The sequence below is a fragment of the Macrobrachium nipponense genome, chromosome 18, assembly GCF_015104395.2.
Source record: "Macrobrachium nipponense isolate FS-2020 chromosome 18, ASM1510439v2, whole genome shotgun sequence".
Classification (NCBI taxonomy): domain Eukaryota; kingdom Metazoa; phylum Arthropoda; class Malacostraca; order Decapoda; family Palaemonidae; genus Macrobrachium; species Macrobrachium nipponense.
In genome coordinates this window covers 49,670,571-49,690,570 of record NC_087211.1, presented here as the reverse complement: position 1 = coordinate 49,690,570, position 20,000 = coordinate 49,670,571, and the positions used below count along the sequence as shown (strand labels likewise).

General features: G+C 37.6%; 1 protein-coding gene across 7 annotated transcripts in view; it reads left to right on the top strand.

Moving 5' to 3' along the window:
- Window positions 1-20,000, top strand: part of LOC135197036 (CD2-associated protein-like) — a 434,027-nt gene that overhangs the window by 103,084 nt on the left and 310,943 nt on the right. For 2 of the 7 annotated variants that reach the window (XM_064223972.1, XM_064223961.1), the window contains exon 1: window positions 3,401-3,523. The exons of the other annotated variants lie outside the window; for them this stretch is intronic. In XM_064223972.1, coding sequence (XP_064080042.1) covers window positions 3,500-3,523 — 24 coding nt within the window. In that variant the 5' untranslated portion in view covers window positions 3,401-3,499. Of the gene's footprint in view, window positions 1-3,400; window positions 3,524-20,000 lie in introns of those variants that run through there. 7 annotated transcript variants of the gene reach the window in all.

Below are 20,000 nucleotides of genomic sequence, written 5' to 3'. Positions count from 1 at the left end.
ATCTCTCTCTCTCTCTCTCTCTCTCTCTCTCTCTCTCTCTCTCTCTCTCTGTACCAGGAAATTAAAGAAATGGCAAAAATTCTACGCAGACATCTGTGAATGGTTTCAACTGCAAAATAGTGCTTGAAATAAACCTCCTTTTGCAGGAACTTATCCAATCTTCAAGGTTCACAATGTCCTATTTAGAAGGCGTTTGGAATTCTGTTTTTCTCATGTCCTGCTGGATGATGTTGCTATAACCATGACCTTTCTTTTTTAAACGCTTTTATTGAGCTGGCTTTTGCTGTTTTCCTCTGTTTGGTTATTTCTTAGTCTTGGTCAAATCTTGTAACTCAATTTTCGACTCGTTCCCTTCGTCCGCTAGACTTGAAACTTCGCACGGGTACTCAATCCTGGTGACAATACAACCTTACATGATCAGGAGGTCAGCAGTGACCTCTAGTGACCCCTCAGAGACCTCTCCCAGTATATCAGAATTTGTGAGAAACTCTACGGATTTTTCAAACCTTCTTTGGCTCGACAGGATATCAATTTCGTGAGCTACAGTTATAAATTGGTTACAGTTTGTGTCAAAACTAAAAGTGTAAAAAGAGGGGAAAATATTAAGCACGTTTTTATTAAGATGCACTAAGAAGTGAAAAATTTATTTATTTGAGACACCAGGATTTTATTACAATTAATCATGTCTACAAAAATGAAAGCAGGGCGTCAAACGTTGCAGGAAATACTGCAAGAATGTAAAAATTATATTTGTTTTCTAGTAGCGTTTCCTTCCATTTTTTGTCGCCCAGGATTTTGTTTTTGTAGACATGATTTAATTGTGAGAAAATCCTGGTGTTTCTTAGATATATATATTTTACTTTTTGGTGCATTTTAAAATTAGCGAAATTTTTTATTTATTTTTTTTATATTTTTATTTTTATTTTTATTTTTTTATAGATTTTTTACTATCAGCTGACGCTGACAAACGTCACGCCTGCTTATACTGAAAGGGGGAACAGTCCAAGATTTACGGACCTATCAAATGTGAGACCAATGCTGCACCACTGAACTATTATTTTATGACCAAACGCAGAAATATTTATTAGATTGTTAATATCTATCTTTACATACTTACATTTCATTACTCATTAAATCATGGACTCCATTCCAAAAATAGGTCCCAGTGCTTGGGCTTGCTATTTGCGCATGTTCATGTAAGTATGTGACTTTGACATATTTCCACGAAGTGAAGTACCTCAGTGGCGTGGTTGGTATGGTCTTGACCTACCACCTCGGTGGCCGCGAGTTCGATTCTCGACCACATCGAGGTGTGAGAGATGTGTACTTCTGGTGATAGAGAAGTTCACGAATCTCGACGTGGATCGGAAGTCACGTAATGCCGTTGGTCCCGTTGCTGAATACAAACAAACAAACAAACAAACATATTTCCACTAAGGTCTTCCGTGTTAATTCAAGTCGTGTGTAGTGAGATGGAAGAAGTGGGACAGATGTAGTATCCCAAGAAAGGGGGAACCCCCTCACTCTTGAAAGATGTAAATGGTGCGCAGGCGCCTCTGGCAGCTATTATTGTTCGCATCTTTAATGGATTCTCTTCTCTCTCTCTCTCTCTCTCTCTCTCTCTCTCTCTCTCTCTCTCTCTCAGAGCAGGTTGTTCTAAAGACGGCTTGAACTTGTTACTTTTGAAATCGGGAGAGCAAAGGATAATGGAAGTTTTTTGTTTCCTCCTCCTCCTCCTCCTCCTCCTCCTCCTCCTGCCTCTCTTGTTTATTCCTCTTTCCTACACTTCCTCCTCCTCCTCTTGTTTCCTTTCATGTGGTTGCTTATATTCCTCTTTTCCTTGTTACCACCTCTTCTCTCTCTCTCTCTCTCTGCATATATATATATATATATATATATATATATATATATATATATATATATATATATATATATATATATATTTCTTGTCTATTCCTCCTAACTCTTAACGACACTTATTCTTGTTTCTTCCATCCCCCTCCACCCACCACCTCACGAGACACACACACACACACCCCTTCTCCTCTCTCTCTCTCTCTCTCTCTCTCTCTCGTCTCTCTCTCTCTCTCTTTCCCCGTGCATGACACGGCTTACTCATTTTCAGACCACAGGTCGAGGAGGACCAGCCGTGCAGAATGCCACCTTTGAGTAACTCTCTTTCTCTCTCTGTCTCCATGGTTTTAAACGAGAGGAAAGGTATAAAAAGAAAAAAAAAGTTGAAAGCAACACAGGACAACGGCAAGTCCTCGGTCTCTTGTAAGAGAGCGGGTAAAATATAAAATCATTTTGTGCTTCTGTTTCACACTGAGATTTAAGTTTTTTTTTTCACGGCGACAGATTTTATTTATTTTTCTTTTATAATCTGGTGGTAAAACTGTGTGATCCTCTCATTGCAAAGGTCATGTTTACATGTTTGAGAGAGAGAGAGAGAGAGAGAGAGAGAGAGAGAGAGAGAGAGAGAGAGAGAGAGGCGGGTAAGTAAGTGGCGTGTGAGTGCAGTATACTGGTTATTTTATTCATTGGTCAACGAATATTGTAGTAAAAGAAACCTTGATGTGGGCTCGTAACTGATAGGAATTAAGCTGGTAGGAAATTATTATTATTATTAATAATGCCAAGAAATTTGGCAGTCTCGTGAGAAGCCACTATAATTCCTCAGTTATGTAGTTAATTGTTGCGCTATGTAAAAGATACGTACAATTTATTATTTTTATTATATTATATTAGTAGTAGTAGTGGTTGTAGTAGCATAAATAAATGGACATTCATATGACAAAGAATAAAGTTAAATATTCAAACAGAAATATTTACGATTATACAGAAACAGCAAAACAGACATGAGTTAACATCGTATACAAATAATAAACGAGTCGCTAGAAAAAAGAAAGAAAACACTTTTGAAGATGAATCTTAACGTAATTGTTTATTCGGACGAAGTCTTTATTTCTACTTGGTTTGTTTTATCAGTTGGGTATTACACGGCAGGTGTTTCATTCAAGCAAAGTGTGTTTATATGCTAATTACAAATGTGCCTGTTCGTGTGAAACTTTTTCATCCATTTTAAGAAATATTTTGTCTTCTGATTTGTTTGTTGTAGCCGGAATGAGAAAAATAGCTATCATTGGATTCAAGGTCACCAAATTTATGTCATACGTTGCTAATTATAGATTTCAAATCTCCTTTTTAAAGTTTAATCAAATGTGATGCATCTAAAATGCTATTGCGTCTAGTTACTCCAAATGCTTTGAAAGCCTCGTACACCTTTTTGACCAACTTCTGACGTAGAGAATGACACATTCTTACCTAGAGCTCAGAGAGGCATTCGTAATCTAGGCATAACCTTATTAATGCCTTTTATCAGTTGTTATTGGGTGATAAGAGAGCGATAACGTCCTTCCTTCAGTTTCTCCTGAGGTCTGTGGACGCAAGCGTCTGTTTTGTGTCTCGAATTAACATTTCCTCCCCTTTTTGGATTTTGATGGATCTCTGGACGTCGTCACAGGTCTGCATCTCAAGTTGTGATTATTGCTTGGCTTTGATTGTCTGGGACAGCAGAGGAATGTGTTGGATGTCTTGAAAGCCAGGTTGCAAATCGTTCGTTTGTGCGAACGTTGAATTCTCAGTCACGAGAGGTTGCTATTTAAGATTAGTTTTATTCGTGATTCATTAAAACCTCTAGGTGCATATTCGATTTTAGAATGCTTATAGTCATTAAAACCTCCAGGAACATATTCGATTTTAGAATGCTTATAGTCATTAAAACCTCTAGGTACATATTCGATTTTAGAATGCTTATACCCTTGTGTGTTATTTTCAACAAATGTTCTATTTGAAAGTGGTACAGTTCATATATAAAGATTTATATGTTGAAAAAGAGCTGTTAGTTTTCTACTGTTAATGGCTTGTATGGAAGGAGAATGTTTCTTAAAAGTCATGGCATTTTTTGCACATGTGCAGTTTGCAATGTCTGTGGATCCTTTCGTTTTGTCGTGTCGCTTCCCAGACCTTTTTTTTTTTTTTTTTCTTATCTCAAATTTGGTATTTTCATGTTGGTTGTCGGGCGAAGTTGTGTTGCCATAAAGACTGCAATACAGATGAGCTGGGTAAAGAACGGCACTCGGGCAGCATGACCACATTCGGGCAACAAGTTGTGCTTGACCCGTAACCTTCTTGGTGATAGGGTCTAGGATGTTTCATTTTTTGTTTCTTTTCCTCCTGTGACCTTAGCCTTTTCCAAGGGCTCAAGTGTCTTTGAAAATCGGACCTAGCAACATGTAAGTCGGAGGAGAGAGGCAGAAAAAGAATTTTTTTATATATTTTTCCGAAGGGAGAAAATGCAAGTCATTTTAGTGTCCCATTTTGGCGTTAGCTCATGTTTGGGAGCTTCAGAAATCGAGCAGAGCAGAACTACATGATTTTGAAGATTAGGATGTTTTTAGTATACTTGAAGATACTGCTGCAGTCCTTAGCATTGCGCCGCCAGTTAGCTTGAAATCAATCAATCTAGTCTGATTGTTTTCTTTGTTTGTTTGATTTTATGGTGTTTTTACGTTGCATGGAACCAGTGGTTATTCAGCAACGGGACCAGCGGCTTTACATGACTTCCCAACCACGTCGAGACTCGTGAACTTCCATCACCAGAAATACGCATCTCTCACACCTCAATGGAATGCCCGAGAATCGAACTCGCGTCAACTGAGGTGGCAGGTCAAGACTATATCGATCGCGCCACCAAGACGCTTTTGTCTGATTGTAATGGCTGGCAATTGTGACGCTTAGGTCTAGGATTGGCTCTGGCTTACTTTGGCTCCTGCCAGCACTGACCCTTGCTTGAAACTAAGGTTATAAGAGGACATTCATGTGATCTGTGTGCATATATCCATAAGCCAACTTTCTCTTACGGTACCTGACTCTGATTCGGAAAGTTTTTCGAAGAATCTGTTACACTGACATTGCAATGACAGCTTGCAGCAGACGCAGTCAGGGGTTTCACCTCTGGCTTATCTCGATTGAGTGGCCGTATCTTTTGGGAAGAGAGTAACTCGAATTTATCCGCACAGTGAAGTATTCACGAGTTGGTATTTTGCAAATAGTAGAATTGGTTTGGCTGATTGCTCTGAAACTTTCAAAAAAAATTTTTATTTACTTTTAGCGCAGGCTGACCTACTACACACTCGTTGCACATTCCATCAGTGATACATAATGAAAGTTATTTTATCTATAATCCTTTAATCTTGAAAGTTTTGGTCAAATTGTGTGTTAGCATTACAGCAGAGACACCTTAACTGACTTTTCGTATGTGCCAATAGAGGCCTTTTTGTTAGGATACCGGTGATCATCTTTATTCTTGCATAGGACCTTTTACCTCCTATCTGGGACTTTTTTCACCTTCTATCAGTGACCTTTTTCCAACATTTTGTCCTGTTGTGACGTTTTTCAAACGTTTTGTTATGTTGTGGCCTTTTTCCAACCTTTTATCTTGGAGCGACCTTTTTGCAACATTTTGTCCTGTGACCTTTTTGCAACATTTTGTTCTGTAGTGACCTTTTGGCAATAGTGACTTGCCCAACATTTTGTCCTTTAGTGACCTTTTTGGCTCTTCAAATATTTTATCCCGTAGGTAAACTTCTTCAGCATTTTATCCTGTAGAGACCTTTTTCCCAACATTGTATAATGTAGTGAACTTTGTCCAACATTTTATCCTGCAGATAACTTTTCCTAACATTTTATACTAAATTCAAAGTAATGGATGACTTCCTTCTAAATGTACCTGTTACGTCCTTGACAAGTTTGCACCCCCCCCCCCCCCCCCACCCCCACCCCACAACTATGTCAGAGGGTGATTTTGCGATTTGCTTTGACTTTTCGTTGACTTGCTGGGATTGGCCGAGAGGAAATATTGGTTTAAGGTATTCCTTTCTCGACCTGAACTCCTCCACCCCTTTTTCTGAATCTGATTTCATGGCTGCAATATGGAAATTTGTCATGGCTTGCCTTCCAAAGGGTTGATGAATCTCTCTCTCTCTCTCTCTCTCTCTCTCTCTCTCTCTCTCTCTCTCTCTCTCTCTGTTTTATTCATTTGTGTGATAGTCTCTCTCTTTCTCTCTCTCTCTTGGTTTGGTGATTTGTTAGGTCCCCTCTCTCCCTGTTTTATATTTGGGTTAGTCCCCAACTCTCTCTCTCTCTCAAATCTCTCTTTCTCTTCCAATCTCTCTCTCTCTCTCTCGTCTCTCTCCTCATCTCTCATAAATAGGTTGGCATTCTTCGTTATGCAAATGTAGTGTTGTCAGTATTTTTTTCGTCTATTTGAAAATCACATCCTCCTCGCCTCTCTCGAGTTTCTGGTTCAGGGGAGAGGGGCTGGCTCTCTCTCCTCCTCATCTCTTCTCTCTCTCTCTCGTTCCTCTCTCTCTCTTCTCGTCTCTCTCTCTCTCCTCTCTCTCAGGCCTCGCGAGAACGTTTGCATTGCAGAGAGGTGAAAATGAATGCATGCAAAGGACTCGTGTTCTGGCGAAAATTGACTTCCTGCGCTTTGTTGTGCCTCTGCAGTCGAAAGCCGAAAAGCGCCATATATATATATATATATATATATATATATATATATATATATATATATATATATATATATATATATATATATATATATATAATATATATATATATATATATATATATATATATATATATATAATATTAATATATATATATATATAATGTATGTATATATGGCGGTGTGGTTTTAAGACTTCACTGTGCCTCTTGAATTTGTTGGGTTCGATGGTTCTTCGCCCGTGAGCCGACAAAATTTCTTATCGACTAAAAAATTCCCCTTCGATTAACATATATGAAACTATATTAATTCTAAGGTAGAGCGAATTAGATATTAAAGGACATTTGTAGCTCTGTATATGTATATGAATCATGGTAATGTGATATGACATTTATATATATATATATTTATATTGTATATATATATATATATATATATATATATATATATATATATATATATATAGCGCGCATCCATTGAGGTACAAATGTCCTTTAATATCCAATTCGCTCTACCTCGGAATTCATATATTTTCGTATATGTTAACCGAAGGGGATTTTTTTAGTTTATCATAATTCCGTTCCCTCGTGGATTCCAACCAGCTCACAGAGGAGGTATCTGGAATTCAGTGATGTTACCGACTCGTTGGCCGAGTCGTTAACCTCACTGAAGTGCTGGTTCCTCTAATGTGCGCTGGTTCGAGTCCACGAGGGGACGGAATTATTATCATCAACAAAAAAATTCCCCTTCGGTTGACATATATGAAAATATATTAATTCCGAGGTAGGACGAATTGGATATTAAAGGACAAGTGTAGCTTAATGCATATAGTGTATGATTCACGGTGGGCAGGCCTGCCCAGGAAATACGTGGGGTCAGTTGTGTGGTTCAGTTGGTAGTGCACTAACCTTTCGTTTGGGAGGCCTGGATTCGATCCCGATGAGGGTCAGAAATTTGATAATGTGACTGTCGGTTTTATTAATATATAAATAGATTTATATATACAAACATATATATAATATATATATATATATATATATATATATATACTTATATATTATATATATATATATAAATATATATATTAATTATGTATGTACATGCTGTATGTGTGTTTGTATATATGCACACAAGTTTGGAGAGAGAGAGAAATAACAGAGCACAAATACCTATCATAATCGAATTCACTTTTCACGGATAATTATTCCGAATGAAAACTGTGATTATCTATAAATTGAAAAGGAAAACAAAGACGACAGTGCCCTTATCCACTCGGTCATTGTATCACAGTTCCAAATTAAAAGTAATGCAATTCAAGTATTCCCGTCTTGCTGCCATTCTCCCTCAAGGCACTGGGAAGAGGTGATGGGATAGGATGGTGGTAGATGGGGCCAGGAGATAGGGGAGGGGGGGGGGCTGGGGGAGGGTGGTTTGGGTAAGGAAGGGGTAGGGGGTGCCAGAGGCGATACTTTACCAGGGAAATTGTCAACAAATCAGCGGGGCTCATTTCCAGGGCGAAGAACCAGTGGACATGAAACTGCGTTCAACTTTTACATCAGGGCTTTAGCGAGGTTAGTGTCGGATTTATGGGCGGCCATTGGGTGAAATGAGCTGGAGAGAGAGAGAGAGAGAGAGGAAGGGTAAATTTTGGGTTGTATTTTTCGTGAAGAACTTTAATTAAATGTAGATTTTGCGTACACCCGTGTCAATTTTAGTACGTGTGTGTGTGTTTCTACACACAGATATTTTAAGTTATATTTACAAATGACAAGGTTTGGTAATATATTGATTAAATGCAGATTTTGCGTACGGTCGTGTCAATTTTAAAATACCTGTGTATATGTGCGTTCACACTTAGCGGTATTTAAACTTACTTCGAAATGACAAGCATTGGTTTAATCGAACCTATCCCATTGGAGATCTGTTAAGAAGATCGAATTCATTCCTGGCTAATTCAAGAACAGTTATTTATAAGGGCAAAGTTGCATTCATTTTTGCTTGAGCCTAAAGTAGATATAAGGAGACAGCCTGACGTAGAAGGAAAAAGAAAACTTGTGATTTGCGCACCTTGCCCCCTCTCTCTCTCTCTCTCTCTCTCTCTCTCTCTCTCTCTCTCTCTCTCTCTCTCTCTCTCTCAGTTTTGATAAGAAGTGTTACTTTTTCTCTTTCTCTCTCAGTTTTGATGAGAAGTGTTTCTCTCTCTCTCTCTCTCTCTCTCTCTCTCTCTCTCTCTCTCTCTCTCTCTCTCACACACACACACACACACACACATACAGTTTTGGTAAGTTGCTCCTCTCAGTTTTAGTAATTTGTATTGGTATCTCTCTCTCTCTCTCTCTCTCTCTCTCTCTCTCTCTCTCTCTCTCTCTCTCATGACTCGTCACAAAAATGTCCTCTCCTTCTGGATGATTGCCAGATGCCTCATGACGTCGCAGCTCCTTCGTGCAAGATGATCCCTTTCACTCCTCCCGTGAATATTGCGTAACAACAAGGTCATAGCTTCGACTGACCTCACTTAAGAAGCCTGACACTGCTCGGTTTCCTCAGGTTCATTGCCTTCTGCTTCTGAATCCTTTTGGAAGATAAGTCGGGGGTTGGTTTATGGAGTTCATTCATTTATCAATGTTCATTTGTTACTATTCTACATTGTAGAGGTAATCTAGGTTTTTTCAATAGGGGTGTGTTAAAACATTTTAGGAGCTTTTGCTTACTCGTGCAGTAAACCTACAAGCAACTTTGTTGTTGTTGTAGTCTGGGGTCAGAAAAGGTCTGTGGGAGATCCTGAAATGGGCTGAAAAGGGGGTTTTGCGTCGAGTTAAACATACAGGAACTTTAGGATGGGAGATTTATCATTTATTTACTAGAATGAAAATGTTAAAAATAAATAGCATGCATGTTAAACAGTACAGAAAATTTATTTCTAATAAAATATAAAATTTATTTTAATTTTTGTTGGTGAAACAAGGCTCTATTTGACCGTAGATTTAAGCACGTTTAATTTACGTCAAAGGTTAGGAATATAATGTTTACAACTTGAGGGGAAAATCTTGCACGCGCCCCGAGTAAGCTGGAGGTCGGATCACGCCTTGTTTAGATGCAAGTTTTGTTTTCTGTTTGTAGGAGATTATTAGGAATTATTTATGTGTATCGTTACTATTTTTTCCATGCATTCTTTTTATAACCTATATGTATATAAAATGTAAACTGGTCAATATTATATGTGTATATATATATATATATATATATATATATATATATATATATATATATATATATATAGTATATATACGTTTAATACCTTTTTACCTTTTTATGGCTTATTGCTCTGCTGTTATCACCTCGCAGGTAAATGGGTTTTGAATTAACCTTGTGATAAGATTACATACGTAGAGCATATCTGACGATCGTAGTGTACATGCTTGTAAACAGCGAACGTTAATTTAGTTATAATAGAAACGAAGTAGCAGTTAGGAGGGATGAATCCACAGAGTCATGGAAATAAGCGGACGTTATATAGGTGTGTTTATTAAGAAAAATTGTTTTCGGGTTTGAACAGAAGATTTCAGGCAATTCATATCTCAGGGGAGACCTTTCATTTTGGTGATTCGCCGATGAATGGGAATTGGTTTTCGAAACGGGCCATCTTGATTATGAATGGAGCAATTCATTTCGAAAGAAAAAACGATTCGTTGCATTGATCAACTTGTTTTGTACGGAATTTGTGTGTTCCGGAAAGATGCGTCATTGTATTAATACATTTGTTTGTACGGAGTTTTGTGTTTTGGAATAAATGCACCACTGTATTAATTCATTTGTTTGTATGGAGTTTTGTGTTTTGGAATAAATGCGCAACTGTATTAATAAATATGTTTGTATGGTATTGTGAGTTTCGGAATAAATGCACCACTGTATCAATAAATTCGTTTATATGGAGTCATCTGTTTCGGATGGATGCGTCACTGTATTAATAAATTTGTTTGTATGGAGTTATTTCGAAAAAAATGTACCATTGCATTGATCAATTGTATGCAAAGTTATTTGCAATTTTTCATTTCTATGCTACAGAAGAAAAAGACATCGAATCAAGTTTATTATTATTATTATTATTATTATTATTATTATTATTATTATTATTATTATTATTATTATTATTATTATTATTATTATTATTATATCCATCTTTCGAAAAGATATGCAAATAAAGCCCCTTTTGTTAATTACGAAGGTTTTAGAATTCGACTGTGACTAGACCACAACGGAATTCTTAGAATAATTACTTTGAAAGCAAAACAGCGCGAATGCTTGTGTGGCCAGACCTGGTAATGCAGTCAGGCCTGTAATTGGAGGCGTTGCTCGGTGAATTAATGCAGGTCACCCTGACCTTCCCTCTGGGCCTGCACGACCTATAGGGCCTTCTTCCCAGTGAAGGGTGTATTAGCTGAGTTTAGACGTTGCTGAGATTTGGTCTGCATCAAGTGGTGTTATTATTATTATTATTATTATTATTATTATTATTATTATTATTATTACTTTTTTTCTGCTATCACAGTCCCCCAATTCGACAGGTGGTATTCATAGTGTGGGGTTCCGGGTTGCATCCTGCCTCCATAGGAGTCCGTCACTTTTCCTACTATGTGCGCTGTTTCTTGGAGCACACTCTTCTGCATGAGTCCTGGAGCTACTTCAGCCTCTAGTTTTGCTAGATTCCTTTTCAGGGATCTTGGGATCGTGCTTAGTGTTCCTGTTGTTATTATTATTATTATTATTATTATTATTATTATCCAGGGGATAAACCCCTCTTCACATGGAACAATCCTATACAGGAGCCATTGACGTGAAATTCAAGCTTCCAAAGACTATGGAGTTCATTTGAAAGAACCCACAGAAGTTAAAAATAAGAAATGCAGTAATGCATCAAATTTTCCATGGCGCTCTTTCGTCAAGGTCAACAGGTGACTGACGTACCTGAGATGTGGTCATACATGGTGGGTCGCTGCCAAAGTTGCTTAGAGACAGGTAATGCTTAGCTACCTAAGTAAGGAGAGAGAGAGAGAGAGAGAGAGAGAGAGAGAGAGAGAGAGAGAGAGAGAGAGAGAGTGTTCTTGTACTACTTCATGGTCATGTATAGCTTACGATTGTAACCCATAAGGAACTGTGCTGCTAAGTACCTTGTTTGGATGTCCATATGTGTATTTAATGTATGATTTATACTTACTATGTATATTTGATGTATGATTTATGCTTGTGTATATTTTATGTATGATTTATTCTCATGTATATTTGATGAGTGATTTTATACTTGTGCATATTTTATGTATTATTTATTCTTATGTATATTTGATATATGACTTATTCTTACTGTGTATATTTGATGGATGATTTATATTCACTGTGTATATTTGATGTATGATTTATACTTGTGTAATTTTATGTATGATTTATTCTTATGTATATTTGATGCATGATTTATACTTTTGTATATTTGATGTATGATTTTATACTTGTGTATATATTACGTATGATGTATACTTACGTATATTTGACGTATGATTGATAATTGTGTATATTTTATGTCTGATTTATTCTTATGTATATTTTATGTATGATTTATACATCTGCATATGTTGTGTATATTAATGAGAGTATATTAATGTATGATTGATGTATTTTAATGTATGGTTGTTGTATGATCGTCTAAAGTGGCTGTCACGTATATTTACATTAGCCTGTATATTTCACCTAGACCACAAATTACTCCCTCGGATCGATACTTCATTTGCGGTCTACGATGACCCAACACCTTAAAATTCGTACGTTTTGCATCACCACACTAGTAACAGGTGTCCTATGGATTAGTCATTAAAAAAAAGGTGAAGATAGGGTTGTTTTTTTGAATCTGTAACAAAACGAGATCAGCGAATCCCCCAGTCATTATGGAATATTACGTCATTCACCTTTCATGTCATTCTCTTATCATACTGAAGCCTTAATTGAGCGTCAGAGGCGGAACGTAACTTCAAGAGGAAAAAAAAAAACAATTGAACCGCTTTTTTTTTCTTTCTTTTTTTAGCCCAAAGCTTTGTTGGGCTCGAATGGTAATGAACCTGTTTGTTTTGTTTTAAGTCATTTTACCACCCCTATTTTTAACATTTATTTTAATCCCGTCTAGATTTTCTTTTATCGTGAAAGGTCAGATCACCTGATTAAATGTCTAAAAATTGTGACTTCATCCTGGTGATTTTTGTGACGGACGGTGTTGAATGCGACGCTGTGTTCGCAAATAGGTTCAGGGGGAAAGTACTGGGCCATGCGCGGTCATTTTTTTAAAGCGACTTCGAAGCCATTCGCGTGGAATGATCCCTATGGCAGATGGCACCTATTGCTGCCTGCCTCGTAGGGGGGATAGTGCTAACAGTGCACCTGTAGAAATTGCTTGTGGATCTTTCATTAGGCAATGAAGGAACCTTAAAAACGTTTAATTAGGCAATGAAGGAACCTTAAAAAAGTTTCATTAGGCAATGAAGGAATCCTAAAAACGTTCTATTGGGCACTGAAAGAACCTAAAAACGTTTCATCAGACAATGAAGGAGCCTGTGAAACGTTCCATTGCCAATGAAAGAACCTGTGAAAACGTTCCATTAGGCAGTGAAGGAGCCTGTAAAAATGTTCCACAGGGCATTGGAGAAACTTGTAAAAACGTTCCATTTAGCAGCGTTCTAATGAAAGGTAATGAAATCTGCCTTATAAATATAGTATAAAAAATCTCTCTATATATGTCCTAGCCGTTCCAATCAGCTGAGTTGTACATAATTGTCGTTTTATGTTGCTTATAAACGTCCCGGATAATATTCAGACTATTTTTTTAACAGCCAACGAACTTGGAAATATATGATGATGCAGTAACACGGGTCACTAACGCCGAAAGGGAATGAAGGGCATGGGCAGAATCCTGGTACTTTATGACCCGGTAAATGGTTGGGAGCAGTCGACCGGTTAAAGAGTTCAATTTTGCCGAATGGCCTCATTAGCAGAAAAAACAAAAATTGTGAGCCGCTATGCGTCGTTTTTGATCAAGAAATATTCGCCATATTTTTACGAAAGTCCTTGGGCACGAATTGGAAGGTCGGACTATCGATTTTATGCCGTGTGCAACTGGAAGCGTTAATTTGATGGGATAATAGTGAGACAATATCAAAGATAAATTGTTTTTGCAGTTATACCTTCCACTAGTTGCTGGTCTTTGTACCATATTATTATTATTATTATTATTATTATTATTATTATTATTATTATTATTATTATTATTATTATTATTATTATTATTGTTGTTGTTGTTGTTGTTGTTGTTGTTGTTGGAGCTGTCACTATTTATCTTCAAGCGAATATGTCGTTTAATTTTTTGTAGCTACACTATGCAAATAAATTAATAATAATAATAATAATAGTAATAGTAATAGTAATAGTAGTAATAGTAATAGTAATAGTAATAGTAGTAGTAGTAGTAGTAGTAGGTATAGTATATCCAGTAAGTAGTAGTAGTAGTAGTAGTAGTTGGTGTAGCTGTCACTGTTTGTATTCATGCGGAAGTATCTTGTACGGTACATTGTAACTACACTATATATTTCTGCTTATGACCATGAGCTGCTGGAATTAGGCACACTACTACTACTACTACTACTACTACTACTACTACTACTACTAAATAATAATAATAATAATAATAATAATAATAATAATAATAAATTAGTTTACATACTCAATGGCTATGGGCCCTTCCTCCAAGATGAGTATAACTTGAAAATATACACCTCTGGGACCCAGTCTTTCACGCACTAGATCAAAATACCCAAACTTGACAAAAAAAAAATTAAAAAAAAAGTCGAGAAAAATCAAGCCGCCAAACCTACGATTCTCGGGGAAGTCTGTATGGGATGGCGTTGCAAGCCCCATGACCGTCTCTGTTCTAAGCTAAAGCGTATTTTAGGTCAGTAGTCGCAAGGGTTTCAATTCATTGAGATTTCCGTCCGTTGTCAGCTGATCCGTCTCGCTGATTGACAGCTCATCCTCTGCGGTAATGGCTGGGGAATTTCCTGTACATGGTTTCCTTTTACTATAGAAGTCAAGACGGATGTTTGTGAGCTGTAGTTTTGGTACAGAAGTCAAGACGGACGTTTGTGGGTTGTAGTGGGACAGAGGTCATCAAGACGGACGTGTGGGTTTGTTAAGGTACCAGAAGTCAGACGGACGTTTGTGGGGTGTTTTGGTGATGCTGTAGTTTTTTTTTGTACAGAAGTCAAGACGGACGTTTGTGGGTTTGTAGTGGTACAGTAAGTGTACAGAAGTAAGACGGATGTTTTTGGTTGAAAGGCTTGTAGTTTTTGGTACAGAATCCAAGGCGGACGTTTTTTGGGTTGTGGTTTTGGTAGAAAGGTACAGAAGGTCAAGAACGGACGGTTGTGTTTTTTGGGTTTGTAGTTTTTTGGTACAAGAAGTCAAGACGGACGTTTTGGGTTTGGGTTTTTGGTAGGGGGTAACAAGAAGGTCAAGAACGGAACGGGTTTGTGGGTTGTAGGTTTTGCGTACAAGAAAGTCAAGAACGGACGGGCCTTTTGTGGGTTGTGTTTTGGGTACAAGAAAGTCCAGGAGCGGACGTTCTTTGTGGGTTTGTAGTTTTTGGTACAGAAGTCAAGGACGGATTTTTGTTTGTGAACCGCTGTAGTTTTGGTACAGAAGTCAAGACGGATGTTTTTGTGAAGGCGCTTGTAGTTTGGTTTTGGGTACAGAAGTCAAGGCGGACTTTGGTGGGTTTGAGTTTTGGTACCAGAATCCAAACGACGGCGGACGTTTGTGGGTTGTAGTTTTGGTACAGAAGTCAAGACGGACGTTTGTGGGTTGTAGTTTTGGTACAGAAGTCAAGACGGACGTTTGTGGGTTGTAGTTTTGGTAGGCAGAAGCAGACGAACGACGTTTTTGTGGGTGTAGTTTTGGTACAGAAAGTCAAGACGACGTTTTGTGGGTTGTAGTTGTACAGAAGTGCAAGACGGACGTTTGTGGGTTTGTAGTTTTTGTTAAAGTACAAGAAGTCAAAGGCGGACGGGTTTGTTTGTTTTGGTAAGTGTAAACAGAGTCAAGGCGGACGTTTGTTTTTGGGTTGTAGTTTTGGTACAGAAGTCAAGGCGGACGTTTGTGGGTTGTAGTTTTGGTACAGAAGTCAAGAACGGACGGTTTTTAAGGTGGATTGTAGTTTTTGGAGAAAGTCAAGACGGACGTTTGTGGGTTTGTAGGTTTTGTAACAGAGGTCAAGAGACGTTTGTTTTGTGGGTTGTAGTTTTGCTGCTGTTGTTGTTATTGGTTGTTGCTCATTTTTAGTGGAAGTTACTGGAGGAATGTGGAGTTTATAGTGATCCGCTTTCACTTTGGTTAACTTTGGCTGAAGTGCGTCTAGAGAATTCGAAACAAATGCATCAATTTGGAAGGTTATTCCGGATGGATGGTGTTGGTTGTAGTTTTGCCAGTTTTTATTTCTTTGGTTGAAGTTACTTGAAAAATGTGGAATTTTTATGTTACTAAGAAAAAGCTTTTGTTTAGTTTTGGTTCTTTGGTTGAGGTGCGTATGGAAAGTGTGAAATAATTGCATCACATTGGTAGATTATTCCGGATGGTTTCGGTTGTAGTTGGTTGTAGGTTGTTTGTTTGAGATTTACTTATTTATAGTCCAAGTTTGCTTCGAAAAAATGGAAATATTAAATCTCCGGAAGAAAATGTATAACCCTACACTCTGGTTATAATGTAGTTAGTAATTTATTCTCTTTGGTTTCATTTTTCGTTGCTTTTTGACTTTCTAACATTCGACTTCAACATATGGTATTTTTCAAGCCACTCGTATTTTCTGTTTTGTTTATTTCTGCGTTAACATTCACGCAACGGAAGTGATTATTACTTTATCTTCCTTTCCATTCTACAAGTTCAGGACTGGATCGGCTCTCTCACTGTTATCTGTATATGAAAATGCTACCTGCGTAACTGTTAATTGACTCATCTGACCTAAGATGGTGTGACGTCTGTTAAAGTGATAATTATTGAAGAAAATATTAAATTCCTTCAAAACCGGATAAGGGAGGAGAGATGATTATGGGATGGACGACATGCCTTGTCAAATATATATATATATATATATTATATATATATTATATATATATATATATATATATATATATATATATTTGTGTGTGTGTGTGTATTATATATTATATATATAATAAAAAAACCTAAATATGTCATGATACTCCATGAAAGTACACCCCACATCAAGATTGTATAACAGCTGGAGGAGGTGCATTACAAACAGCGGCCCCGACTAGGGATGAAGCAGAGATGATAGTGATGGTAGTTAATGCAAGATTTAGTAACATGTCCAGGGTCAGCTTTCGTCAAACTTTAGCTGTCAGGTTCAAGCGGCAGTGAATTGGATTGAGCATACACAGAAAGACGCACACATTTACCGTGGTTGGTATGGCCTTTGCCTGCCACCCCGGTGGTCGCCAGTTCGATTCTCGACGATTCCATTGAGGGGTCAGAGATGTGTATTTCTGGTGATAGAAGTTCACGAATCTCGACGTTCGGAAGTCACGTAAAGCCGTTGGTCCCGTTGCTGAATAACCACTGGTTCCATGCAACGTAAAAACACCATACATACAAACAAACAAACAATCACATGTAGTGGCACGATGCAGAGAGGGCAACCTTCACCATAATTTGACAACATCGGTGCAAAGGCCAATTCTCTCGGAAGTGCATCGTAAATTCCAGTGGCGCTCAGCAATGCCGGGAGGTGGAGAGAGCATTTCGACTCCCAATTTCACGTGGACCCTTTGTACTGAGACGTTGTTGGCACTCGTATAATTCATCTGCGAGTGTGGATCGCTTATCAGCAGAGGGCATTCACGTATCTTCGTTATCTCTAATCTTTCCTTCTGCCATGTGGCATATTCGCCTGATCCTGTGTTTCATATGCAAGCAGGTCTCTCTCTCTCTCTCTCTCTCTCTCTCTCTCTCTCTCTCTCTCTCTCTTCTCTCTCTCATGTGTTGCTATAAAACATGTGCCATATTCACCTGACCCTGTTTCATATGCAAGCAGCTCTCTCTCTCTCTCTCTCTCTCTCGTGTTGGTACAAAAAATCTCATTTGCTACAGTATTCTGTACGATTTTTTTTGTTTTTTTTTGTTTCGTGCTAGTTCCTTTGCGTTTCATAGTTTTCACCGTCTCCCCGTGATGTAGCAAGTGCAGCAGTGCACAGTACCATTTAATCACTAGTTGCATTGTTATTGTTCAATATGCTTGTGTCTTTGGACTCTTCATGTTGGGAAACTAGTATTTGTGGAGCTCATGAACACGAGAATCAACCAGTATAGCCAAGGTTTCGTATCATTTTACTCCTACGATTTAGCGGGATACTGGAACCGTAAAGATTGTCGACTGTCGAGGTTTGTTGTGAGGAATGAAAATTGGTAACTTATACGTTGTTGTGGTTTGATCATATGGCGAAAATGTGAGAACATGATATATTTAGAGAAGTTTTGGGGCTTCTTGGAAAGGTAGAAAGTTTGAATAAACAAAAGCCAGTGCACTGCTGATGAGGCCTGTGCATTGTGGAATTGGTAACGATATTGTGACAATATTGTGCGCTGGAATTTCATCATTGTGTATTAGTTATCTAATCTAATAGGCTATTATAATGTTTATCTCGACATGGGCTATTTCACTTATGTATGAAGGCTCAAATAGGATAAAAAGTTATGTAATGGTAGACAAAAAAAAAAAAACTCGTTTCTCCAATCCTGAAACAAAGGTATGCAGCAAGATTAAAATTATTATTACTGACGGTTTAAAACCATTATTACTGACCCTTATCGAGGCCCAGAGTTAACGTCTGTGGGGGGAATGTTTCCTCTTATATTTGTTGTCTGATTGTTATCAAATAAGTTTGCACGAAAAACCGCACAGACTAAGCGTTGAAATTCACAGGTGCATGGCCATATGGGCACGTGCGGACGTTACGTGTACGTATGTACGTCTTTGCAGCCGTGCAGAAATGATGCTGCGCGCTTTAAACACGTTCATCCTGTTACGGTAGGAGTCTGTTGATGATAGTTAATGCAAGGTTTCGTCCCTGTAATTATTTCGTTGTAAATGCGGGCGCTCTCTCTCTCTCTCTCTCTCTCTCTCTCTCTCTCTCTCTCCCCCAACCTGCATCTTGTTGAACTTCGACATACCCAAGACCCTTCCTTCCTCTTGTATCCTGAAGCAGCAGCTGGGTATTGCGTCATCTCCTGGGTATGTCTCGCTGCCCGGTTTCCTGCCCTTGGTTCCTTTCCTCGCCCTCGTGTCTACTCCCGAGGTGCACCAGACCTCTTTTTTTATCATATGATAATATATATTATTTTGTTAGTCATTTTCGTGTGCGGTTTTTTTTATTGCTTTTTTTATTTGTAATTTGATGGTTGTAGGATTTTCAGTGTTTGAATTTGACTTCATTCTTCTTATTGGATGTACCTCTTTATATATATTTATATTATTATATATATATATATAATATATATAATATATATATTGTATATATAATATATATATATATTATATATATATATATATATATTTAAAAAATTAATTATCGTGTGCACTTTTTTTTATAATTTTGTGTGTGTGTGTCTTTGTGGTGGTGAGTTTTTCATTGTTTGACCTTAATCCGTTTCTTTTTACTGGATGATATCTGCTTGATTATATTATATGAAATGTAGGCTATCACGGCGATTTCAGTCATTGAACACTCAAGGCAGTGAAAAAAGGATGATGGAGTGGTTGGACAGCAAGACTGAAGAAAATAAGCGGAAATGAAGGTAAAAAGTGGATGTAGTAATGGGCCGAAGGGACTCTGCAAACATCCTTTAGTTATGCCTGACAGGTCACCTCGTGGAATGGTGTAAAGTTCCAGAATAATATATACCTGAAAAACACACAAATGTATATTTTAATTACTATCATTACCAGTGCCTTTAGTGTGTGTATATATATAATGTACGTATATATATTATATTTGTGTATATATATTTAATATATATATCTATAATATATATATTTATATATATATATACACACACATAAATCACTCAAAAAATTACTGTACAGCAGGTATAGATGATTGTATTTTATGAAAGCAAGCCAGCTAGCCGCTATCTGACAACGACAACATATCGATCCACACGAGGTCATCTTTCTAGACTTCTCAGGAAAAAAAATGCGTTTCCTCGGGTCAAGGAACTGACTTGGGTCACGGAAGGTACACGAAAGTCTGTTGTGGTAGTCGTAAGGATTGAGACGTTTCCTTTTAAAATAGTTTTTGCTACTTCGTTTTTTTTTTCATTATTATCC